Below are 26,007 nucleotides of genomic sequence, written 5' to 3'. Positions count from 1 at the left end.
ATCCAAATGAAGTGTCAATGAAAATAAGAGATGCCACTTCCCAACACACTCACACCAATGCTTCTGCTCCTCCAGGCCTGAAGATCTGGTTCCTTTTGGATGACACTAACACCTTTAACATGGGAATAAACATTTCAGACCATCCTGAGTAAATTTTTAACTAGTTGAAATTCAGTACCAGGACTGAAAACAACTTGTGCCCAGGATGCATCTCAGGCCAGATGCACCTAATTAGTCTGCATGATAAGTTTGAAAAGAAAATTGCAGATGCCTTGCAATATTTTGGGAGGCAGCAGAGCAATGTGACCCAGGGCCCTGCCACGCCTGCTCCAAAGGCCGCAGCTGCCCCAGAGCCCCAGAGCTGCAGGAGGCCTGACTGCCCTTGCCAACATCCCTGCTCTGACACAGGCTGGGAGCAATTTCCAGTCTTTTGTACCACACACACACACACTTCTCCCTCCCCTCCTGCGCTGCAAATTCGATGAGGGGATGCAGCACCACTGCTACAGCTGAGCCTGTGCAACTGCACTGCAGGAAGGGAGGGCCCGTCCGGGCCTAACCCACCTCAGTGTTCATCTCTGCTCTGAGCCTTCCAGGCCCAACTAAACCTGCTCAAACTCATCCTTTCAGCACATGAAAGAGCTTGACACTGCACCCCACTCAGAGAGGCAAGATTTAATCACTATTTTACTCACCTCAAGTAGTCTGGTTGGTCACTTCTTGCAGAGCATGTGGAGGCAATGGAAGTATCTTTTCTTGTTCCTGCAGAGAAGCAGAATTTTAACACTCTTCATCAGGAGATGATTAAAAGGTCAAAAGATTCCACTTTGACAGTCTTGAAAAAGTCCCTCAGAGCATTCTTCTCACATCAAATTACTCACAAGAAGCAACAAAATTTAATAATAGGACAGACACGACCTCCACACTATACAGTCCCGGTGTTCAGAAAGAGGGAATGGCCACTATATTCTACTGGTTGTGCATTCCCACAGTGTGAGCCCCAGCTCAGCTTTTCTTATTTGAAGGCATGAGGTGGCATCTGCACAGCCGTTCAAGTCATGCAACAACAGATGCAATAGATGCAGCTTCACAAAATACAACAGCTTGAGAAAGATCAATATCAAGTTTCTAACAAGAAAGAAAGAAGAAAGCAGAAGTTCTTCTCATGCCATCTTTTTATCCCCACTTCCCTGCAAATTCCAGGGGCCCAAAGTTCCGATGAGTGCCTGCACTCTTGTCAGCAGGAAAGCCAATTCCATTCTCTAGGGCTTACTGGCACTAAGGCTCCAATACCCTGCAGCCAAAACCCAGTGCTCCTCATTAACGTGGCAGGATGGGGTTGGAAACAGCTCTGCACTTGGGAATTGCCCTTTGCCTCTTAGCAAAGGGATTTGGGAAGCATTGCACACATAACCTCAAAGCCGTCTTTCCAAAGAAATGTTGAAGAATTATGATGATAATAAAAAGAGCTGCCATAAGGAATAGTCAGCTGAAACAGGAAGGAACAATCAAGATCATGATAGTCTCTCTCTGCTTTCCATTTCAGGTTTTGTGCCAAGCATAAAAAGCCCACACAATCCTTTACATTCCTTATGAGCTTCCATTGCTGTTGGTTACACAAAGTAATCTTGTAAAAACTCAGCCATTCTTGACAATCTTTAAGCTCCCTGAGCATCAATTCTTGAGGAAAGAGCTGTGATATTACACTTGCTTTTGTTGATTTTAGTTGTATAGCAGAAGTACAAAAAGAAGTGTAATAGTGGTAATAAAACTGGACAGAAATACCAATAGTCACAGTATGATCAACACAACTTGGAAGAACAGCTTTGCTGTGAGCATTTCATTTCCAAAAGTGCATTTGCTCTCATGGCTCAATCCACATGACAGCTTCAGCCTAAGCCTCAAACTTCAAACAAAGAACAGATTTTTCCTTCACCAGATGGGCAGAATTTGGGAACTGGCTCCTGAAGAAAGCTGCTGATGTGTTTATGGATTCAAGCAGGAATCCTTCCAAAGGCATCCCAAAATTTGCAGGTACCATGTGTATGTCTAGAAGAAATGTGGAAAGACCATCTCAAAGCACCTGTCTCTACAAGCACACCACCACTTGCAAGAGGCATCTGCACACTCCAAACCTGCCTCCAGGCTGAGCCCAGCTTGTCATTTGCAAGGTCAACCTCCAAAAGGGAGAACCCACAGATTTAACCAAGCAACTGAACTCTGCCTTGCTGGGTGTGTCCCTGTCATAAGCAATCAAGTGTTCTTTATGCATTTCTGTTTCCTTTTCAATGTTGTTTCCAGCCTGTACCATTCCCACAGCTTTGGAAGAATGAAATTCTGCAGCTAGGATGGAGAGGAAACTCTCAGCCCAGTTCAAAGTAGAACTCCAGGAAACCTCAGCCCAGGTTTTGTAGCTTTTGCAGTTTCCATGAAAAGGCTGAGTTCAATGAACAACCATGGAATCACTGAGATTTGATCCACAGGTTTCAGTAAACTGGTCTGCAATAAATGTGTGACAGATTTCTGCCTTCAGCATGCAGTCTTGAAAATCTGCTGATGGAAAAAGTGCTGTCTCAGTCAACACTTGTCATTTTACTTGAAATCAGAGGGAAAGGAAAACATCCATTACCTTTGGCTTCTAGTGTCTGGCTCTTTCTTTGAACCAGATTCTCCCAACAGCAATCTATTTCACATCTCTTTGTTCTTGATTGGTTTTGAACTACTTAGAGGGAGAATTTCTAAAAATCAATGTACTTTTAGAAAAGGTTCCAGCAGCACAGTTTCCGGGCTTTGCTGTTGTCTTTTAAACCAAGAGTTACAATCTAAAGTAATGGCAGAAAAAAAAAAAAGTCTTGATTTATCATGGCCATACAGCAGGGATAATGGAATGGTAGAGCAGTGCCTTCGTGTATCCAGTGCCCACTTTCAAAGCTCCCTTTTCACCAGGTGCAAGAGCACAATTAAATATTTCAGAGCATTCTCAAAGAAGGATGTTCCCATAAGACAAGCCACCACAACTGGAATTTGAGAGAAGTACAATTGGCAAGAAGAAAAGCACAAAGCCTTGGCCTAACAGAGGTGAAGGTTTGGAATTAGGACACCAGACAAAAACCTCCACTGTAGAGATTGTGGGTAAGGATAATCACTGCTTGCATGGCTTCTAGCCTAGGATGAGGGGACAGCTGTGACCACCCCATGGATTCTCCAATCTTGGAGAGTATAAAGGTGGTACTTCCAGACAGTCTTGGGGATCCCCACCACTGAGAAGACCAAGGGTTAAGAAGGACTGGCCGGACAGCAGAGAGTCCATGTGGTGATGATATCTCCCCACCTAAAGTCTCTCTCTTCCCCTCACCCTGCCTCTCTTCCCTTATTTCTTCCTATCTCCTTAGTTTGCATTTCCTCTTCAATAACATTTTTACAATTGACTGTGGAAAAGAGTCATGCTTGCACCTTAATTTGGGCAGAAGCTTCTCTTAATAAGGAAATCTTTACACCACAGTTACCCACACAGGAGTCAGGAAAACCAGCACATCATTACCTTCATCGAAATCCAAGCGGTGCCACTGCTTCAGCCTCCCCAATTCATTTTTCTCCCCATTTGAATTGGGGATCTCCTTCTGCTCCCTGGCAGGTGCTGGGGCCCTGGAACTCTGAAATTTCTCTGTCGCTTGCACCACATGGGTGCAGGGAGAAAGGGAGCCGGCACTTGGAGACATGTCCAAAGGGAAAAGAGATGTGGAAGGCAGAAGGAAGGAAGAAAAGTGGCCACCAGCTGCTGCCTGGACATGATTGGGCTGGTGGCCAATTCTCCTCTTCTTGCTCATCACAGGACTGGAAACCTCAGAAGGCAGAGGCCGTTTCTGCATCAATAACAAAATAATTCATTCATTAACCTATGATCAGGATCAGCTTTTGCTCCCATTCTGAAAAAAGTAGTATTTCCGATTGGGTAGAGTTTGAACACACATCTTTCTTCACTAAAACATACATTCAAACCAGGAAGTACTGCAGGTGAATACAGGCTCTGTCTCATTCCTACTTTCCCATCTTAGCACTCAGCAAGTCCTACTTCCAGTCTGTAGCTAAAAAGCTTTGGGAGAAAGACATTCCCTTCAGGAGCTCCATCAAAGGCTTCCCCAAAAGGGAAGATCCTGCACATTCACATGACAATTTTACACCACCAGCAAGTCTGCTAAAACTTACCAGAAAGTCCAGAATGTTAAAAATGCATCAAATACCTGGGCAGGTCTTGCTGGAGCGTCTCTCTCAGAAGGTCCCAGAGATGTCACTTGACTGATGTTGGTAGTGTTCAGAGATGGAGCTGATTTTCTGTATGGATGGTCAAATATTTCATGTTACAAGGCCTTGCAGGAAAACAGAGACCTTCAGTGTCAGGACTCAAGGAAACAGCATGAAGCTGAGTTGGGGGAGCTTTAGGCAGGATATCAGAAAACATTTGTGCCCCAGCAGGTGCTTGAGCAGTGCAACAGGCTCTCCAGCCCTGTGGTCACTGCAAGAGGCTTCAGGAAGTGTTTGGACAACACTCTTGGGCACAGGGTGTGCTTCTTGTGGTGTCCTGTGCAGGGCCAGGATCCTGGCAGGTCCCTGCTACCTCAGCATGTTCTAACAATCTAAGCTTCTTTTCCCAGGGATTCTTTTTCCTTTCTCTGAAAGACTGAACTTACCCAGAAAGTATTAACTTCAAATTCTGTCTGTCTATTTCAGTGTAGCCAGGCCAATCCGTCTGAAGGGTTTGAAATAGATGTTCCTTCAGACTGAAGGAATTATCCTTTGCATTCCACTTGGCTACCTACAGGCAGACATGTAGGAAAACAAATCTTTATTATGCTTGCTGCATGCAAACTACAGAAATACGATTGGTCCTGCACAGCTGCTTGTGAGAACCCAGCTTCAACTAATTTATGTCTTTTTGCTCAGAGCTTGATTATTCCTCTATCACATGAGTTTTCAGCCATATTAATGTTTCACCAATTGGAAACAACCAAGTATGTCCATTCATATCCAGCAAGAGTTCCTTTGAAAACAACATTGAGAGCTACAATGTGTAAGGAGAGGAGGTCAGGCCCAGAGTCCCTCTTTATGTGGCAGACCCAGGGTTCCTTCCAGCAAAGTTCTGCCATGGGAAGGCTGTGCACATGCCTTGCTGTATCCCTTTGCAAAGAAATGAGGTTCCTATCTTCCTCCAGGCACACACAAAGTCTACTCAAAAAGGTAAATTGAGGTAGTAAAACCTTGAGACCATTGATATCTAAAGTGCAGGTTTAGACTTCATCATCTGACACCTGATCAGAATTCCACAGAAAAGCCCATTGGGAAAGTCTCCATCAATTTGACCCCTGCAACACACTGAATAACTCATCTAACACACCACCAACAGCAGCCACAACTTTCACTTTTTTTTTTCTCCTTGAAAACTTGATAAACATTGACAATTTGGGTCTGTGTTGATGCCTGTCTGCCTGCAGCTGAATAAGAAATGTAAAAGTGACAATGATACCCAGAATCAGGGATTCACTTTTTCAAAGCAGAACTCAGGTTGTGTTGGAAGGGAAGCCAGTGTGTGTGTACCAGATCTCAGCAAGCTCACACTGCCCATTTGAGATTTATACCAAAGAAACCCCCACTTGCTCTGATGTCCACAAAAGCCTGAGCAAGGCATTTCAGGCTGCAGGACTGCTCACACAGAATTTTAAGAATGCAAACCTGGACCCTGAGGCACTTCACACCTCCTACAGCACATTGACTCCAGGGAAATCTCCTCAAATATTGCAATGGAACAGGAAAAAATGTTTACATCCTTTACCTTCTAAGGAGCTCAGCTTTGAAAATTTATAATCAACTTGAAATCTAAATGGGCTAATTCGGCTGGGATGGCAGAACATGGCTCTCATTATATTGTGAATATCTTCAGGGTGAAAAAGCCCTGCCATTGCCCTGGGCAAACTCAGCAAGAAACTTCCCAGGTTCAGGGAATGAGTTCTTAAATGTCACTGTGGGATCAATTGTATTGAATTTTCCTCCATTGAGCAGGTTCCAAGACACTGTTTTCCTAGCTGAAAAGGAAATGTTCCTGCTTGATGTAATAATGCTGGCATAATTCAGCAACAGCCTAGAGGAGCAGGGAATATTGAAAAAAGGGAGGAAAGAACCAGTGCATCTTTCAATGCATGTGCATCCTATTGTTGGCTGTAATAAGAAAATCACCATGGAATTCAGAGGAGCACTGGAGAAGTTACCAAATAAAAGAGTTCCAAGGAAGATGAAGATTTAATTCACATGACAGTAAAGAAACACTCCACTCAAAGTTTGGCTACCATCTTTATCAAGGAGGATTTGCCTGGAACATCCTGGGAAGGCAATCCCCACAGATCCCAGAGAAGCCAAGTACCATTGAGAGGCCACCAGCACCGTTCAAATGAAATACTGGCCTCTGCAGTTCCTGATCTCCTCTGCTCTGGAACTTCTCCCAGGAAATTTTAAGTGCCATGACAAACCATTTCACACAATCAAGGAAGCCCTGTGAAATTACTCCCTGAAGCAGTTAAACATTGCATGGAAAAGAAAGAGAATGGAATAAGGCACGAGGAGCAACAACATTACAAAGTGTTACTCATTGCCAGCCATTCTAGCAAAACAACAATGCCCCAAAAGATTTGAAGTTTTCTTTTTTTGTCACATGGAACTGCAGCTTGAGACCTCTGGATGAAGTTGATGGAAAAAATTAAAGGGGAGCATTTGCTAACTTGTTCATCTGTATCTAATTTAAAAAGTAGAGGAACAAGTGACAATTAGGAAGAAAAGAATAGCATGGTGGAAATAATGCTGGCACAAACTCCACAATCTCACCTGCTGGAGGATCTTTGCAAGGGTGCCCTTGTCCTTTTGCATGACTCCATCTCTCTGCAAGTGAGCAAGTAACTCTGGCTTCTTGTAAGTCCTCAGAGCAAGTAAATGAATCACCCTGTCCCTGTAGGGTCACCGATAAGCAGCACTGCAAGGATTCTGTTCCCTCTCTGCAGGCTTCATGGGCTTTGTTCTCTTGTCCTCAGGGGCAGGACATGAAGCATTTGGTTTGGCTCTTCTCTCATCTGCTTGTTTTCCCAAAGGAAAGGAAAGCAGAAAAAGAAGTGTCAAATGGGAAGCTGGCAGAAGGCAAAAGAGTTGATTTAAAATTATGATGGGTATTCTTGGGGACAGAGCTGATTTTGAATATCCTGGTGTATCCCTTTGAACTCAGCATATTCTCTGATTCTGTGACAAAGCCCAGTCCATAACTGGTCCTTTATGGAGCCTGTTGCAAAGGCACCTGGTACTCTACCAGCAACCAGACCTGTCTCACCTGAGTTTCTCTGTGCCAGCCCAAAGCAAAATTGCCACCAAGTTCAAAAATTGATTCACTACTGCCAGTCCTCACACCCCAGGTACTCAATGTTAAATATTCCCTTAGGATCTATGTAGACAACGACCAAGAATCACACAAATCATCACTCACATTTGAAACAAAACATCCCAAATGAGAAATTCAGAAGTTGAGTTTTGTCTCTCCAAAAAGCCACCATGATGCTGCCTTAAAATGTTGTGCACTAGGCTAAGGCAGAGCAAGAGCTGCACTTGCAGGGGCAGCGATGTCCCTGCAGGCAGGTGACTGCAGCCACAGCCAGGTGAGAGCCTGTTTTGCTCAGGGCAGCTGGCTGGACCTGGCTCAGCTCACTGCTGCAGGCAGCACCACTGAGTGCCTGGAAGGGGAATGTGCACCTCGTGTCTGCCTGGAGCCAGGCTCCTGGGGGAAACAGCACTCAGAACAGATTAATACAAATGGCACCTCCTAAGCAAATTGTGCTTTGAGGGGAATGTTGGAATCTGTGGGCAAGATGATATCAATATCTTCCTTTCAATTTCCTTGAAAAGAACCCAGTGTAGTATTGTGGCAACATTCACTTATTAATGACCCAGACAAACAATTAAATCAAGCATGGTTTTCCATATTGACCTTATGAAATTCTCTATGCGACTTCTTCAAGGTCATTTGCTTTCAATTTCCCAATTAGATTTAATGGATAATGGCAGTGCCTAGGTGTTTCAAACCCAAAATCTTAGCTGCCAAGACTGTGAATTTAAGTGTATAAGGTGGTCCAAAACTTGACCTCCATGCTCCAAATTCCAACCCATCAAGCAGTATGGGAACAAGGAAGGAGTGGCAGGCTTTCTCAGGGGAAAACAAATCAGTGGCTAAATGTAGTGACTGCAAGGCTGACCTGAGGGCAAACCAGCTCCAGGTTGAGATCTCTGAACACAAGAGATCCCCTGTACTGAGAATATGCTTCAAAAATTTATTACCAAGTTGAAAATCTTACAGGCATTGAGCAAAATATGAAAGGCAGCCATACCTCCAAGTGTGTTATACAATTTGACATCCTTTGCACTTCCATTGTGCGATCCCTCACGGGGGTTTGACTAAAAAGGAAAATAGATTTTCTGTAAAATCTTCAGCCTACTCTCCATTACTGCTGATTAACTACGCCCAACATTTTCAACAAGAGCTGGATTTGCAAAGGTTTGCTGTCACATCACTTAAAAATGGCTACTTTGACACAGTTCTCCCTCTGAAACCAGCCGGCTACAAAAGTGCTCTGAGAGAGCGACCCTCACTTAGCCTCTAATGCAGCCAAGCCTTCAAGTAGCAAGTCATCCTTTCCCAGTTGCTGGAATTTCTAGGCACAGGCTTCCCTTGAAATCAAGTGTCTGAGTACAATGGACCTGGCCAGCTTGACTCAGCTAACACTCCTGGTGAGAGTGGTTCACAAAACGATCAAGAACTCAGGGCAGGACCCAGCACTGGGATGTATTTGGCACTGTGGAAGCACATCACAGGGTCAGCTCTGAGAAGAATTTCATCTGCACAATCTGAATTTCAACTCTCAACACACATGAAATCCCTTTCTCTTTTCCTCAGCTCTAGATGCAATTTTTTGCATAGATGTGAAATGGAAACAGTTTATCAGATGTAACAAAATTTGGGTTGCTTGGCTGAACTCATCATTTAGTACACAATGTGCCACATTCCGGTAGAGGTTAAAAATCACTAAAAAGGTTGTCAGCCTAAGTACATTTTTTAACAAAAACAGCTACTGCCATGCAACTGCCTCATTCAGAAGGCAAAAGTGGCTGAGATAAAATCTAAAAGGCTATGATAAATGGACTGAAAAATGTGAATTAATTAGCATGAGTAGGGAGACATCAATAGCAAAAAAATATAGAACATTACTTAATGGAACTCTAATTTAGAACTAATGAGGATTAATTTCTTTGTTTGATAAAAATGTATCAATAAGTGGAAAAGCTTTGAAAATGGTGTACATGTGTTTGGAGTTCTCCACTATGCATCACAGCCAGAAATACAGTAATATATCCTCCTAATAGTAGAAAATACTGTTAGAGAATTTCCTTTTTCTGGACTAGCTCCATGAGTGCAGTACAAACTTGGAACCATGAGAAATCCATGCATTTTGGCCAGGACTCATGACCAGAGCATGAATTCCCTGAGTGTCACCGTTTGGAGAATATCTGACTTTCACTGGCACCTCCTCAGTGTCATCCCTGAGAGCCACTTCAATCCGTGAGAGGAACCTCCCATTTCCACTGGCACCTCCTCCGTGTCATCCCTGTGAGTCGCTTCCCCCGGGCAGCTGCCTCAAAGGGGCCCTTGGAGCACCAGTGGGGCCCCAGCCCTGCCCAACAGGTCCCGCGGGCTCAGCAGCACCTGACACCGACACCATGGCCAAGCCCCCACCCGCTGCCAACCCGCAGAGCCCCACACCTGCCCCTCACCTGTTGCTCCTGGCACCTCTGGGTCACCCTGATGGGCATCGCAGTGCTGGTGGGGGCCCTGCGGGACACAGTGCGGATTGGGGCCCTGCGGAACTCCCTGGATCCTGCCCAGGCCTGCAGCTCCGCCATCCCGCTCTGCCTCGGCTGCTCCTGCTCCCTCACAGACACTGATCCTGCTGAAAAATCTGCAAAATGCAAAATACTTGTTTGGAAAATGTGGTTTTGGATGTTTGGCTATTGCAGCTTTCAAGGCTCATCAACAAGAAAGGAGATGACTCCCATGAAAGAGGAAGTAGCCAGCAAGCTGGAAGTGATGGCCGGGCCTTGGAAAGGCAGGTGACTTCTTGGCTGAATTGCCTTGTTGAGGTGCGGAGCTTGAAAGGCTTCAGTGGCCTCAGACAGAGGAAAGGTCAGCAATGCTTGGGAAGAAGGGTGTACCACTGATGGTGGACACAAAGAATGCAGAATTTACGGGCACAAGGACATTTGGCAGAACCCCCGAGAAAAGGAACAAACTGATAAAGGCAATGCAGCATCAGCTCTGTCAGGGTAAAAGGCCATTCCAGCAGGGCCAGACCATGGCCACCCACTCAAGAAACCTCTCCCTAAGAAGAAGCAAGAGACTGAGCATGCAGACTAATGAGCATGAGAAGTGAGAGGCTCATTATGGAGAGAACTAGGGAACTTGCAGGCAATGAACACTAATTGCTTTCTTTGCTCAAATGTATAAATACTCAAACACTCTGTGTTCTCATGCTGCTGGCTTTGTGAATTTGTCCCTGAGTCCCCCTTTCTGCACAGAACTGTAAATAATTACCTCCACTCACTGGGTGGATCGGCCTCTTGAACAACGGGTGCTGGAACCAGCCAAGCTGGAGCAACACTCGCTGTGGCTCTGACACCTCCGCTCTCGCTGCAGCTGCCGAAGGCTCTGAGCAGTCCTGCCCTGTGCCGGTGACAATGTCCACGTGTCCTTGGAAACGGGGAGTTCTATGTGCCAGGCTGGCTGGGATGTCACTGAGGAGCGGGATGTGACACAGTGGGGGCAGAGGGATTTCACAATGGGCACAGGTAGGGAATGCCCTGTCCTGTCCCATCACTGACTCTGCTCATTTCCAAGTGCAGAAAGGGGCACCCCACCAAGCCCAGTAGCTGCAGCTGTGCAAACCAGGGCTAATGAAGTGTTTCTGCACAAAAGCGCTGCACTTGGCTTTCTCTGAGGCAAAGGAGCAGCTGAACACCTCTCACCAGGGCAGCAAGGTGCAGCCCTGACAGCTCTGGGCAATCCTGTCGTGGGCCCCTCAGTCTGTGAGGATTCCAGCACGTACACGGGCACTCAGATATCATCTCTTTGACACAACCCTCCGACCTTTCCTCATCCCAGCCTCCTCAAAGGAAACAAGCCTGCAGCATGCCCAGGCCCCCTGGTGCTCTGCAGCAGGAGCTGACATGGAAAGACCAGGGAGAACCATGAACACAATTCCAGGCTGACAGTTGTGCTGACTCCAGGTGACCATTGAAATTACTGATGCATCTGGAAAAATATTTTATACTCAGCTTTTGATCATTTTACTTTCCCTTTTCCCCATACCCAAGCTTACTCCTGATTTCACGCAGCTGGCATCAAAGAACCCATTACAGGCAGAGGGAATAAAAGCATGGCATTGAAAATGGCTTGAATATTACCATCCAAAGCTCATTTACGATATCACAAAATCTTGTCTTTGTCTTCAGTACCATGTCCATATCTGCCCATGTTTGCTTTCCTGGCTGCCACACTCACAAGGACAGTTCATTTTAGGGACAGAAAGGAAGGAAGCACTTTCTCAAACATCAGAGCCGACATCTGTAAAACAACTGTGTCCCTTTTTGGGAATGACTGGATTGTGATGGTTATGGATCCCCAGTTAGGGACTGTTGGAAAAGCCTTTGTATGAACCATGAAAGGAATCCCATCAGGTGTTATAGCAGACTCCAATATGTCCAACAGCCTTTCCATATCTTAAAAAGACATTGATGACACCCTCTGCAGTGGAGATACCAGATTTGACTGATCCCTTTGCCCTGTTCACACATGAGTGCCTTGGCCTTGCACAGTAACTCCATATTTATCTCAAAGATTGGGAATGCAGGAAAGAACCCTGTGGAAAAGAGCATTATTCTTAGAAGAACACCGAAGAAAACATTGTCTCCAAGGGGTGGCCAGTGCACCTGAGAGCAGGAGCCACCACAGTCCTGATTGATAGAATAGGCGTGAAAGTAAATGGGAAAAAAATGTCAGTTTATGTGCCACACATGGGTATGTCTGGTGTAGAGCAAAAAGGAGCTCACTGGTTTTCCTAAAGTAACGGGGGCTACTCCTGGAACAAATGATGTGGTGCTAAGGACAGCTACTGTCTTGAACCCTGCTGTACTCCTCAATCTTTCTGCAAGGAATCAGCATCTCCAATCAAACAGGGACAGCTTTGGGAGCATCCAGTTCCCTGCTGAAGTAGCAATAATGCACTGCAAAGCTCAGCAGTTCAGACAAGCTAAGGAGACTGATGAGCAGACCAAACTGCTAGAGAGGTGGCAGAACAAAGCATCTGCTTGGCAATTCTTTCCAAAGCTGTGAGCCTTTCCAAATCAGACACAGAACACCACAATGAAAACAATCATTCAGCAAAATCCTTAAATGTCTGATTTAGTCTTTAAGTGTCATGCATATCAACAAATCAACAAGTTAGAGTGCCTCAAGCAATAATGACATAAACTAGAGAAGACAAAGAAACCCATTGGGGTATTGAAGGTACAGGAGACAATTTGGAAAGGCAGCTCCTTAGTGTTAGGCTGACAAGGACGGTGACAGCTGAAATGTAAACTCTGCTTATAGATCAATGCACAGTTTTACAAAAGACTGCCCTTCGGGATCCCAAAACAGGGAAGTACTGCCAGATATTAATGACAAGGACAATTTTCTGTGTTAATAAAAAGTACATATAAATACTTATTGGGTTTAGTGGACACATTTTCTGCATGGCCAGAGGCTTTTCCTTGTCACATCAACAAAGCTAGAGAAATACCTCCAGTCAAAAATCAATAGTACTCTGATTAAGGATTCCTTTTGGAATGCCAGCAGATTAAGATTCTCATTTCATAGCTGAAAGTGTACAAAATGTATGCAAAACACTCCCAGTTAAATGAGACCTACTCTGCCCATGGAGGTCTTATCCCAGCATCAAGACTGAGAGAAAAAATCAGAGTCAAAAGAGAGAAATTAGTAAAATTTTCCAGGAAACTTCAATAAGGTGGGCAAAAGTGCTTCCCCTGCCACTTCTGAGGATCAGAATTCCAGTGGCTTTTAAAGAAAAAGTCATCCCACGTGAAACGCTCTATGGAAGACCTTACCAAGTTCCTATCCCTTCAAGATAGAGGCAGTCATGTGATAGGAAATGATAATTGAAGTCCTTTTTTACCATCTTGGTGAAAAGTGCTCTCATCTCTGCTGAAACTTTGGGTATGAGCATCCCTGATTACTTTGGATGCCCTGATACATCCTCATCAACCAGGGGACAGTGTCTATGTCAGAAAGCACAGCAACAAGGCACTTAAAGAAAAGTGGAAAGGACCATTTGAAGTGTTCCCAAGCACTCCTGCAGCAATAAAAGGGGATGGGACCAGGACATTGATACACCTGCCCCCTAGGGAAGCCAGCCCCAACACACAGGGAACTGGATGGGAAAATAGAAACAGCCGAGAACATGAAGATTAGACTTGTAAAAGCATGGAAATATAACTTTTTTATGATGTGTAGAATTAGTTAGAAGAAATTCCATAAAAGGAAAGATCAATCATGAAGGGGTCACCATGAAAAATCCTCATTCTCGGCTCACCCTTTGGCCAGCAGCACTCTTGCTTGCTCTGTCAACCAGCAGCAGCCCCCAGGCCAACGGGAGGCTCCCTCTCAGGGTCTCTCGCTGGTCAGAGTGACCCCAAGAAGAGTTAGAAAGTCTCTTTTCCCTGCCCGGCGGTCGAAGAAGGAGTCAGAGCTCCTCATTTCTCATTCTCAAGGTTGTTTATTGTATCTTATCTATAAAATTCTTTCTCCTGTCCTGCCGAGGTCCACTCAGCAAGACAGTCCAAGGCACTCTGCCTGCACCTGGGCGGTGTTATCTTTTTATACTAAAAACTACGTGTACAATATTTACAATTACTTTCCAATATTGATCATCTAGGTTAGACAGTGAGCTTCTACTCTAAACCGATCTAAAAGTGCCAACATCACAGCAGAAGTTGGAGGCCAAGAAGAAGGAGAAAGGCTGGACACGCCCAGATTCCTCCATCTTGCCCCCTGAACCCCCATTCTAAAAACCCCAAAAATCCATTTTTCTACCCTGTGATAAATTCACTATCCTTCTACTTTAACTTTCGTGGCTTGTAATTCTTCATACAAGGTTGGTAATGGTTTTTTCCAAGAGCTAAATCAAAGGCACAGGGGTCTTGGGCTCTGGGCCAAGGTCTCTGAGCCCCCTGACAGGGTCCCCAGTCCTCCAGAGCAGCCAGAGGAATTTCCTGGGTTCCCACAGTTCCCCAGCACAATTCACCCCATGTCCCCCATGGCAGCATTCCTGGGACTGCTGCACTGCAGAGCTGTAGGAGCAACCCCTGACCCAGGCAAAAATGGACCCAAATTTCCACGTTTAAGAGGTGACATTTTGTTGAACTTCACTTGAAGGAGAACAGAAGGGCAACGATGGCTCAGCTGTTCAATCACAAAACACCTCAAGGTCTCTCAGGTATGAGGGCTCAACATCATTGCATGGAAACAATTCAGGAATTGGTAGCATACTCTCCAAGGAAGAAAGAAGCATTCACAGTCCTAATGAGTCTTCCCAAATGTTATCCTCCTTCAATTTCCTGTTTTTCCCCAAAAGAGGTTATGGCTTTGCTGATAACTGGTCTACCATTTCAGCTAAATAAATAAATGGCAGGAAACTTAGGAAAAGGACTTGACTTCAAAGTCCCTGTGGGAATCCACAAAATCAGAAGGTTTTGGGGAAAGCTGCAAAAGGCAGGCCTCAGATACAGCAGAACTGTGAGTAGAGCTAAAGCAGCAGTCATGAGATAGGTCAGCAGAAAAATTATTTAAACTGTAGAAAAAGCAAGGGCAAATAGAACAATGGCCTGTGTATTAATGCTTGTCTGAAAAGCTCTCCAAGTTGCAGAAAGCTTATCTAGCAAGATATTAGGAAGGTTAAAGCTTAATAAAGGAGCTCTGTGCGTTGTGTTTTAAGGCTTACAAGTGGGTATTGTATTCCAAATAAGCAAGCATTGTTTTAACCAAAGGCATGTGTGCTTATGGTGATTGGCTAGAACTACTGTCAATATGCTTTTGCTTTGTGTGATTGGTCAAGAAGCTTATAAAGTAAGTTGTAACATTAAGTATTCTGGCCTGCTGCCTGGAATGTGAGCTGCCAGCATCTTCCCATTGTCATAATCCTGTAATGAGACTGATACTGAAAAATAAAACAGCTGGAGGCACTTTCCACAGCAGCCCCGTCCTGTTCGTGTCTGTGAACAGGCCTCCTTGCCGGCGTCAGTCCCCATAGGTCTGTGCAGGAACCAACATCTGTGTCTCTCTAGAAAGGCTGGTTGAGACAGAGCAGTTTAAAATACGCAAAGAAATGGACAGCATTTCCATAGAGACACCTGAACGTAATTTTTCTTTTAAAACCCATTGAAGCACCTTGTCTCCCACACTTCTCCAACTGTTTTACAAAACTCTTGCAAAGATCTGAATATTCCTTGGCTCACTGACAAGGTGAGGTCATGATTTACAAGCAGTCCTGAGAGCTACTTCAGTTGAGACCTTAGAGCAGCCCATGTGCACTCCTCTGTAACCCTCTGGAACAAGGCAATTGTGGGAGGGAGTTGTACAAACCTCTACACCTTCCACCACTTCAGGCAAAGATCTTAAATTAACAAGAAAGGTCGGAAAACAGGCTTCTTCTAAAAATAAAGAATTTCCATTTGCTGCAATCTTTTCTTAAAATGTGCACAACTTCACAGTAGAGGCAGCGGGCTAACACCCTCTACTGACAAAACTCATTCAGTGGGCAAACCTAAGTCTTGAAGAGAAGAATTGACCAGAAGAACGACACTCTGAATATGACATGAGTGACAACAAGAGAAGGAGTTAAAAATAAAGCAACTTCTTTATTACTACAGTTCAATGCTAACTTCTATAATCCTAGAGGAACTAATCCTATGTTTTTAACAAAAACAACTAATCTTCTTCTTTTAAAATAAAAAAGCCGGAGTTCAGAGATTTTCCCTTGCTGATGCAGACTCCTCTTGCTGCTGGCCAAATTCAGACATTCATTGCTCAATGTGGATCAGCTTCTTGTGGAGGTACTGGCACCTGCTCTTCATCTCAGAGTAGCTGGGACTACCCTGGGAAGGAGAAATCAAAAGAAAATTAGGGCATGCCAACATTTCTGCAGAGTTTAGAATTTCATGATCTTTGCTTTAAAAGAGCTTGGAGGCACACTCAGAGGTTACCAAGCCTGGCCAGTTTGTTTTATTCATGTAAAACAGTACAAATACTCTCAGTTTGACATTTGAGCTATTTTTCTCCGTGAGCCACCACCCTTCTGGGAAGTTTGCAAAACTGAGGCAGTTGTAATACAGACCTAAAACCAAACGCTAGACAAGTCTGAAACCACAACAAAAACAACAACAACCCAAGACACATCTGCTCCTAAGGAGGCCAAAACACATTAATGCCTAAAGCCACTGACAGAAGTCAAACCTTCTTCAATCCTTTCTCCCTCAAATCAACAAAGTGTGGTTTATCAAGCTTATGATACAAATCCAAGATGAAGTGCCAATGAGAACAATAGATGCCACTTCCCAACACTCTCACACCAATGCTTCTGTTCCACTGGGCCTGAAGACCTGGTTCTTTTTGGATCACAAAATCTCCCTCCCCAAGGGAATAAACAATTTAAGCCATCCTGATATTAATATTTACAAGCAGTAAATCTTTAACAAGTTGGAATTCAGTACCAGGACTGAAAACAACTTGTGCCAAAGATGCATCCCAGGCTACATGCACATGACTGGTGTGCAGGATAATTTTGAAAAGAAAACTACAGATGCCTTTCAACATTTTGGGAGTCACCTGAGAAGCAGTAGCCTGCACTGCTGCCTTCTGCCCAGTGACATTTGCTGGCAAGAGCCCCAGCACAGGCCTGACTGCACTGCTCCCCTGCAGGGCCAGCCTTGCCCTCAGCCTTGCACGGAGCATCCCTGGCTGTATCCAGTGTGACCCAGGGCCCTGCCGCGCCTGCTCCAAAGGCCGCAGCTGCCCCAGAGCCCAGAGCTGCAGGAGGCCTGACTGCCCTTGCCAACATCCCTGCTCTGACACAGGCTGGGAGCAATTTCCAGTCGTTTGTACCACACACACACACACACTTCTCCCTCCCCTCCTGCACTGCACATTCGATGAGGGGATGCAGCACCACTGCTGCAGCTGAGCCTGTGCAACTGCACTGCAGGAAGGGAGGGCCCGTCCGGGCCTAACCCACCTCGGTGTTCATCTCAGCACTTCCCCCCACCTGGCCCACCTCCTCCTTTATTCTTTCTATCTCCCTAGTTCACATTTACTTGTAAATAACATCTGTAGTATTAACTCTGAAATATGGTCTTGCTTGCACCTTAATTCATACAGAGGCTTCTCTTAAAAATCAAGTTTTACTCCACTGGTATCCACACTGGAGTTAGGAAAAGCAGCACATTAATACCTTCATTGAAATCCAAGGGACACTACAGCTTCAGCCTCCCCAGCTCTCTTCACATCTTTTTGCACATGGTAGTCGTCTGCACACAAGGGCTGGCATTCTAGAACTCCAAATTTGTCTTTTTCTTGAAACCTTAAGGGTGCAGGGGAAATGGAGCCCAGACTTGGAGACAGGTCAGAAGTAGAATGGGATGTCAAATGCAGCAGCCAGGAAGAAGAGTGGCCACCAGCTGCTGCCTGGATGTAACTGGGCTACTGCTCCATCCTTTGCTTCTTGCTCCTCACAGGACTGGTCAAGCCAGAAGCCTGAGGCCGTTTCTGCAACAACAGCAAAATAATTCATTCATCTATGATCAGGATCAGCTTTGGCTCCCATTCTAAAAAAGCAGCATTTGGGAACTGGCAAAGATTGAAAATACATCATTTTTAACTCAAACTAGCTGTCAAACATGGATGACCTGCAGGTAAATATCTGCTCTGCTGCATTCCTACTGTCTCATCTTAGGACTTAGCAAGTCCTTCTCCACGTCTACTGCTAAAAGGCTTTGGGAAGTAGACACTGCCTTTATTAAATAGGAACCTGGCTGTTTTAGAGTTTTATGTGTTAAAAAGAAGATTACTGCATCACTATTATAACCCAGCAGTACAGGGTGTGATGATTGATTGTGAATTCTTATCAGGATGAACACAGACAGCAGTCACATGTCAAGAAACCCTTGTGCTTTTAGGTACAGCTGTCTTAAATCCAGCAGGCTCCCCACTCTGCAGACTCAAAAGCTGTTGGCTAACAAGCCCTTCCATTTGTACAAGAGAGTTTCACAAGTGGTTCCCAACAAGCTCTTACTGTTGCTCAGGGCCCTTTACTCATCTCTCAGCTCCTCCCAAGGAGCTTCTCAAAGGTGCTGCCTCACAAGGCACAGCACACGGCCACAAGCTCCCCACAAGCACAGCAAAGCTCAGGGCCAAGGATGGAGCAGAACAGGACAGCCATGCTGTGCCCAGGCACAGGGAGGGAGGAGAGAAATTAAGGCAGAGGAGGGAGGGAGGGAATATCACCATTCTGTAGATCCTGTGCTTTGTCCAGCCATGTGGATAGTGCAGAGCTGGGGTCAACAATGAGAGGGACAAAGAAACAGAGGGAGAAGGGAGAAGGGAGTGAGAGGGCCCCATCTGCCTCAGCCTCGTGCAGCCTCCAATGCACAAGAGATTTTTTTTATGCAGTTCTGTCACACATGAAGAGCCAGCCCTTGGAGCCCTTCTCCAGGGAATGAGTTGAGGCTGGGGACGGAGCTCAAGTCTCTAGGCAGAGCAGAAAGTTGGCTCAGAACAATGCTGCTCCACCCCTGCAGGATCCTCTCTTCTTGTCACACCCTTCCTGTCACAGCACTCAGAATGTCTGAGGCAAAAGATGCTTAGGCCTGCTCCTGCACATTCTATCACAGCTTTTACACCACCAGCAAGTCTGATGAAATTTACTCTACAGTCCAGAATGTTAAAAATGCACAAAATACCTGAGCAGGTCTTACTGGAGCATCTCACTCAGAAGGCCCTGGAGATGTTGCTTGGCTGCTGCTGGTGAGGTTCTGAGATGGAGCTGATTTTCTGTATGGATGGTCCAATATTTCATGTTACAAGGCCTAAATATCAACTGTCATAGTTCTTTCCTTGTATAGAAAACAGAGTCCTTCAGTGTCAGGTCTCAAGGAAACAGCATGAAGCTGCGTTGAGGGAGCTTTAGGCAGGATATCAGGAAAATATTTGTGCCCCAGAGGGTGCTTGAGCCCTGCAACAGGCTCTCCAGGCCAGTGGCCACTGCACCAAGAGCTCAAGAAGAGTTTGGACAACACTCTTGGGCACAGGGTGTGATGCCTCTGGTGTCCTGTGCAGGGCCAGGAGTTGGATTCCATCACCGTGATGGGCCTCTGCTGGGGCAGCATATTCTAAGAATCCCGGCTTCATTTCCCTGGGCTTTTTCTGAAAAGGCTCTTTTCCTTCCCCAAAAGACTGAACTTACCTAGAAAGTATCAACCTCAAATTCTCTCTATCGATTTTACTGTAGCCAGGCCAATCAGTCTGAAGGGTTTGGAACAGATGTTCCTTCAGACTGAAGGAATTATCCCTTGCATTCAGGTTGGCTACCTACAGGCAGACATTCAGGAAAACAAATGTTCATTCCACCTCTATGCAAACTACAGCAATCTAAAGGAGCTACTTCAGCTGGGATGGCAGAACATGGCTCTCATTATATTGGGAATGTCTTCAGGGTGAAAAAGCCCTGCCACTGCCCTGGGCAAACCCAGCAACAAACTGCCCAGGTTCAGGGAATGAGTTCTCAAAAGTCACTGTGGGATCAACTGAATCTGCATCCACATTGAATTTGAGTTCTTTGATTAGGTTCCACAACGCTTTTTCCTGGCCATGGAGGAAATAATCCTATTTAATATAATAATGCTTGCATAATTCAGCAACTGCCTACGGCTATGGGGAATTTTTAAATAGGAAAGAAGGAGTTAAGGCATCTTTCCATGGTTATTCCTCTTATGAACGCCTATCAGAAAGACAAAGCAGTGGAACTTAACTCGAAGAAGAATTGGAAAAGCCTCTAATTTGAACAGGTGAGGAAGTAGTACAATTATGAACAGCAGAACAGCATGATGGAAGAATTGCTGGCACAGGCTCCAAGATCTCACCTGCTGAAGGATCTTTCCAAGGGAATCCTTGTCCTTTGGCCTGACTCCATCTCTCTGCAGCCGAGCAAGCAACTCTGGCTCCTTGTAATCCCTCAGGGCAAGTAAATGAATCACCCTGTCCCTGTAGGGCCGGCCGTAAACAGCAGCGCAGCCGCTCCAGTCGATGTCTGCAAGCCTCACAGGCATCATCCTCTTCTTCTCAGGCACAGGCCCTGAATTGTTTTCTTGGGCTCCTCTCACCTCTGCTTTTTCTCCTAAAGGGAGGGAAAACCAGAAACAAACAGTTCAAACTGGATGTCTGGAGAAGACAAAGATGTTGGGACAAAACGATGTACCAAGGCTGTTGAACCTCTAATGGTTTGGCATTCACAGGTCTATAAGAATCCAAATAGTAAAGAAATAAAAAGAAACAGTCATTACAAGCTGGTAAAGGAGTGATACTGGATGGGAGCTTTTTGTGAAAAATTCCTTTTATGCATGCTGCTTTTATACGATTTCCCCAGTTTGTAAGCTCAAGCATGGAGCTGTGTCAACAATGACATGGACAGTGGGATTAAATGCACTCTCAGCAAGTTTGCCAACACCAGAGTCCTGGGATGCCATCCAGAGAGACGAGGACAAGCTTGGGAACTGGGACCCTGGGAACCTCATCAGATTCAGGCAGGGCAAGTGCAAAGTGCTGCATCTTTGAGTTTGTGACATGCCCTGGCACCAGAGACAGGCTTGGGGATGAAGGTGGGGAGGACTTGGAGGTGCCGGTGGATGAGAGGCTGGATAAGACTAAAGAATCATACAAATATCCAGTAAAAATTAAATGGAAGCATACGTAAAAGTGGTCCCTCTCTTTAATCCCCTTGGCACTTGGATTGTGTGACTCCTTTTCTGCCTGTGCTCTCTGCTCATCTCTTTGGCTTTGATCATGGCAAGCATTTTATAAAAATCCAAAGCGTGGGATGTTTGACAGCCTGTTTAATCCTCTTTTCTCACCTTTGGATTTGGGAGTCTTCCCCTGCACCCTGGCAGACACTGGGAATCCAGAATGTGTCTGAATTCCACTTTTTTGTTTTTCTTCAGGGGTGGAGCTTGAAAGGGAGCTGACACTTGGAGGCAGGTTCAAAGTTGAGCAGGATGTGGAAGGCAGGTCCAAGGAAGAAGGAGCATGGCCACCAGCTGCTGGCTGGACATCACTGGGCTCTTGGTCAATCCTCTGCTTCTTGCTCATCACAGGATGGAGAAAGTCAGAAGCCAGAGGCCGTTTCTGCAAAGATGATCCCAATTAGTTTTGCTCCCATTCTGAAAACGCAGCATTTCTGAACTGGCAATGGCTGGAAAAATACCTTTCTTACCTAAAAAGACCTGCAATATGAGGAGCTGCTGCAGCTAAAAATGTTCTCTATTTCATTCCTACTTCCTCCCCTGAGTATTCAGTAAGTCTTTCTCCTGCTCTGTGGCTCACAGGCTTTGGGAGAAACACACTCCCTTCAGCACTCTGTCAAAGGCTTCCCCAAAACGGGGAGCTCAGGTTGGTTTTATCTTGCTCCCTGTTTCTGCCTAGACTCGCGAGGAACACACTCAGCTCTTGCTGTCACACACCCACACCATTCCCTAAAGCTGCCCCAAGAAGCCGCCGGTGGCTGCCGGTCACAGCGTGTCCAGAGCAGAGATGATAACAACAGAGAGAAGGGGAAGGCAGAGCTGTGTCCTCCCTCCTCTGTTTAAAGGGAATTCTTTAAGGTATAGAAAAGGAATCTTTTATGCAGCATTTTCCAAGATACTTTCAAAGGGTTTGCCTTGCCCTCTTGTGTTGCTAAGAAAACAGGCCATGTCTTGATTTTAAGCCTGACAAGTCCAAGGCATTGCCTCATGACTCAAGAGTTCCCTCCTCACCCATGGAACAAAAATGGGGGCCTAAGTGCTGCTTAGGAGAGAAAAACAAGTTTCCTACAAAAGCCTCACTCCTGGAATTTGTCCTTATTCCTGACTTCCCTAAGATTTCTCTTCAAACAGTAGCACTGGCGTGTCCGTGCACGTTTCAAGTACTAGAGCTGCCATATCATCAAGAAGCCTGCACAGACACGGCCAGGAACCAAAACCATGTCCACATCTTGTCCTTAGCAGAGTTCCCTATGCTCCATGAGAAACAAGGCATGTGTGCAAGCTTGTTGCAGGCTTTGACATTGCAACCATCTTGAAAAGCATAGAGGAATCCCATTAGAAGTGCATGCTCCAGGTTCATATGATATAAAGACAACAGTACTGCTTCACATCACAGCTTGGACATCAAGAGCAAGTGGGATAAAACAGCAGACATGGGGGAGAAGGTTTAAAATATTCACAAAATACCTGAGCAGTTCTGGGTGGAGGATCTCTTTCAGAAGGTCCCAGAGATGGTGTCGGGCTGGTACTGGTGGCATTCTGAGACGCAGCTGGTTTTCTGTAAGCATGGTCCAATATTTCACATTACAAGGCAAAAATATCAACTGTCATGGCTCTTCCCTCATAGGTAAAACAGACCTTCATTTCCCCAGAGGGTTTTCTGAAATGCTTGTTGTCCTGAATGAACTTACTGAGAAAGGGTCACCTCCAATGTCTGTCTATCCCTTTCACTGTAGCCAGGCCAATCTTCCTGAATGTCTTTAAAGAAATGTTCCTTCAGACTGAAAGAATCCTCATTTGCATCCAGGTTGGCTACCTAAGGACAGACATTTCAAACATACATGTTCATTACACCTGAAGGCAGACTACACATGTAAGACTGGTACTGCAAAGCTACAGCAAAGCTGAAAAGGAAATCACGCACCAGATTTCCAGGACTTTTGTTCAATGTGAAGAACAGAGCAGCTGACATGTAAGAGGCAACAAGATTTAACAGGTGTGGTCCATTTGGGCTGTAGAAATTTGGATGTAAGTAAATGCCTAACTGCTGTAAGCAAAGGAGGAAATGGACACTGTGAAAACCTCTCCCTGCACCAGGGATCCAGGAGTTTTGGTCTTTAACACAGCTTTGAGAGTCAAAGTACACTATGCCAGAAGTCTCAGTCTTCCCCGTTTGAAATACAGGGAGAGGCCATGTTTTTCCTTTCTGTTTCCTTTTCTTTTGAGTAGGACATGAAGAACATCATCTCCACGGGCAAATCCCTATTTTTCCACCCTCAGGAGGACTCCGGCTGCCCTCTTGTTTGACCCAGCTGCATTGCCATGGCAGAGCACAGCCTGGGCCTCTAACAGGGCACGTTTTCACCATCCCATGTCACACCACAGGATGCTGGCATTTGTCTCTGCAAACAGATGTGCTTCTCTTTCTCAAGGGCTTGCTAAGAGGAAGCTTCAGCTTTCTATGGAACACTTGTATGAGATAATCTGCCTAGAGCTACACTTCAACAGTTTAAAAGTAACCAAGATACCCAGAATCACAAATTCACTTCCTAAAAGCAGAGCTAAGGCTTTGTTGGAAGAAGGAAGGCTGGGAGTATAAGAGCTCAGCAAATTCACCCAACTGGTTTTTCATCTCTAGCCAAAACCAACACCACCTCCCTTTGAAGTTGAGAAAAAGGTGAATAACAGTTTTCAGGATGAAGTGCTGTTCACACAGGCCTTTCAGAATGCAAACCAGTACCTTGAGGCAGTTCACACTGCAAACAAGAAAATACTCCTTCAAAATCTCCTTAAACATTGACATAAAGAAAGAGAAAGGTAAAATTTTTTTCACCTCTTACCCTCTAAGGAGCTGAGCTTTGAAATCCTAGCATCACTTCTTTCATAGCTAAAAAGGCAATATTGCCACTTTAGATGCTACTTAAGGCTTGCATAATTCAGCAACAGCCTACAGGGATGGGGAGTATTGAAAAAGGAAGGAAACAGCCACTGCATCCTGCAATCAATGTCAATTGTATGAATGATAAAGAAATAAGGACATCAAGTGATAAAGAAAACCAGCAGAACTAAAAGGACAACAGGAAAAGTCACTGAATAATAATAGGGTTCCAAGGAAGCTGAAGACTCGATCCACACAACAGCAAAGAACCCCTGTGCTCAAAGCTGGGCCACCACCTCTATCATGGGGGATTTGCCTGGAACACCCTTCCCTGGAAGGCAATCCCCACGGATCCCAGAAGAAGCCAGGTACCATTGAGAGGCCACCAACTCCATTCAAGTGAAATGCTGCCCTATGCAGCTACCAAAATTCTCTCCTCTGAAACTTGTCCCAGGATATTTTAAGGAGCTCAGCTAAGTGTTTCACCCAGTTGAGAGTTTCACCCTGTCAAGTTACTCCATGAAGCAGTTAAACAGTGCAAGGAGAAGCGTGAGGATTAAAAAAAGGCATGAGAAGCAACAGCATTACAAAGAATGTTTCATTGCCAGCCATTCTAGAAAAACAACAACAATGCCTCCGAAGTTTGGAAGGTTTCTTTCTTTCCTCACATGGACTTGCCATAGGGGAGAAACTGGGTCAAGCTGATGGAAAAATGTAAACAGGGAGCATTTCCTAAGCATCTCCTTAATTTCTGATTGAAACCCTAAGTTTCAATCAGAAATTAAGAAGTAAGACAGCTAAGAGGTAGCATTGCCAGCAGCAACTCCAGGATCTCACCTCCTGAAGGATTTTTCCAAGGGATTCCTTGTCCTTTTCCACAATTCCCTCTCTCTCTAAGTGAGAAAGTAGCTCTGCCTTCTTGTAATTCTTCAGAGCCAGTAAATGAATCAGCCGGTCTCTGATGGGATGTTGAGAAACAGTCCTGAAAGGTCTCTGGAAGAATTTGGCAGGGTTCGTGGGCATCGTTCTCTTCCTCTCAGGAGCAAGGTCTGGAGAGCTGTGTGGGGCTCTCCTGAGCTCGGGAATTTTCACTTCAGTAAAGGAAAAACAGAGGAACAATTGTCAAATGGGGGTTGGGAAACGGCAAGGAAGTTGATTCAAAAGGATGTACTGAGACTCTTGAAACTCTGTTTGTTCACCATTTATGGATCAGCAAAGATCCAAACAGTAAAGCATTAGGAAGCAACAGTCATTAAAAATACCTGTAAAGGAATAATATTGGAGGGGTGGTATTTATGAAGAATTACTTTTATGCATGGTGCTTTGATATGATTTCCCAATTTGTAAGCCCAAGCATTGGCTATGTCAAGAATGACATGGACAGTGGGATTAAATGCACCCTCAGCAAATTTGCCAATACCAGAGGCCTGGGATGCCATCCAGAGGGACGTAGAAAACCTTGGCCAGTAGGGCCCTGGGAACCTCATCAGGTTCAACCAGGGCAAGAGCAAAGTGCTGCGTCTTTGGGGCTGGGACATGCCCTGGCACCCAGGCACGCTTGGGGATGAAGGTGGGGAGGACTTGGAGGTGCTGCTGGATCAGAGGCTGGGCATGAGCTGGCAAGGTGTGCTGGCAGCCCAGAAAGGCAACCGTGTCCTGGGCTGCATCAGGGGAAGCGTGGCCAGCAGGTTGAGGGAGGGGATATGACACACCAGGCACTGTTCTGAAACAGGAACTCGTGCTCCATGGCTGATGGAGACTTCATGAGTACTGCTGAGAAATCCAGGAGCTTTGTCTCTTCCATGCCACACACAGAGACTGACCTTTCTTGACACGCTCCTTCAATCTGTCAATGTAGGTCCAACTTTTAATGCCTTTCTCCACTTGCTGTTCCTTGGACCATGCCTCTCTCAGTTTGGCCTGCAAACCTA

General features: G+C 45.4%; 1 protein-coding gene across 1 annotated transcript; it reads right to left on the bottom strand.

Annotated features, from left to right (window-relative positions):
* Window positions 1-16,191: 16,191 nt before the first annotated feature.
* Window positions 16,192-22,781, bottom strand: ELL2 (elongation factor for RNA polymerase II 2). Its single transcript, XM_036403381.2, has 5 exons — window positions 22,666-22,781; window positions 21,310-21,580; window positions 20,323-20,576; window positions 17,637-17,950; window positions 16,192-16,284 (listed from the first exon to the last, which is right to left on the bottom strand). The coding sequence occupies exons 2-4, from the start codon at window positions 21,542-21,544 to the stop codon at window positions 17,885-17,887; spliced, it is 555 nt and encodes a 184-aa protein (XP_036259274.1). The 5' UTR covers window positions 21,545-21,580; window positions 22,666-22,781; the 3' UTR covers window positions 16,192-16,284; window positions 17,637-17,884.
* Window positions 22,782-26,007: the final 3,226 nt, after the last annotated feature.

The sequence above is a fragment of the Molothrus ater genome, chromosome Z (assembly GCF_012460135.2).
Source record: "Molothrus ater isolate BHLD 08-10-18 breed brown headed cowbird chromosome Z, BPBGC_Mater_1.1, whole genome shotgun sequence".
Classification (NCBI taxonomy): domain Eukaryota; kingdom Metazoa; phylum Chordata; class Aves; order Passeriformes; family Icteridae; genus Molothrus; species Molothrus ater.
This window is presented reverse-complemented; position numbering and strand designations above follow the sequence as displayed.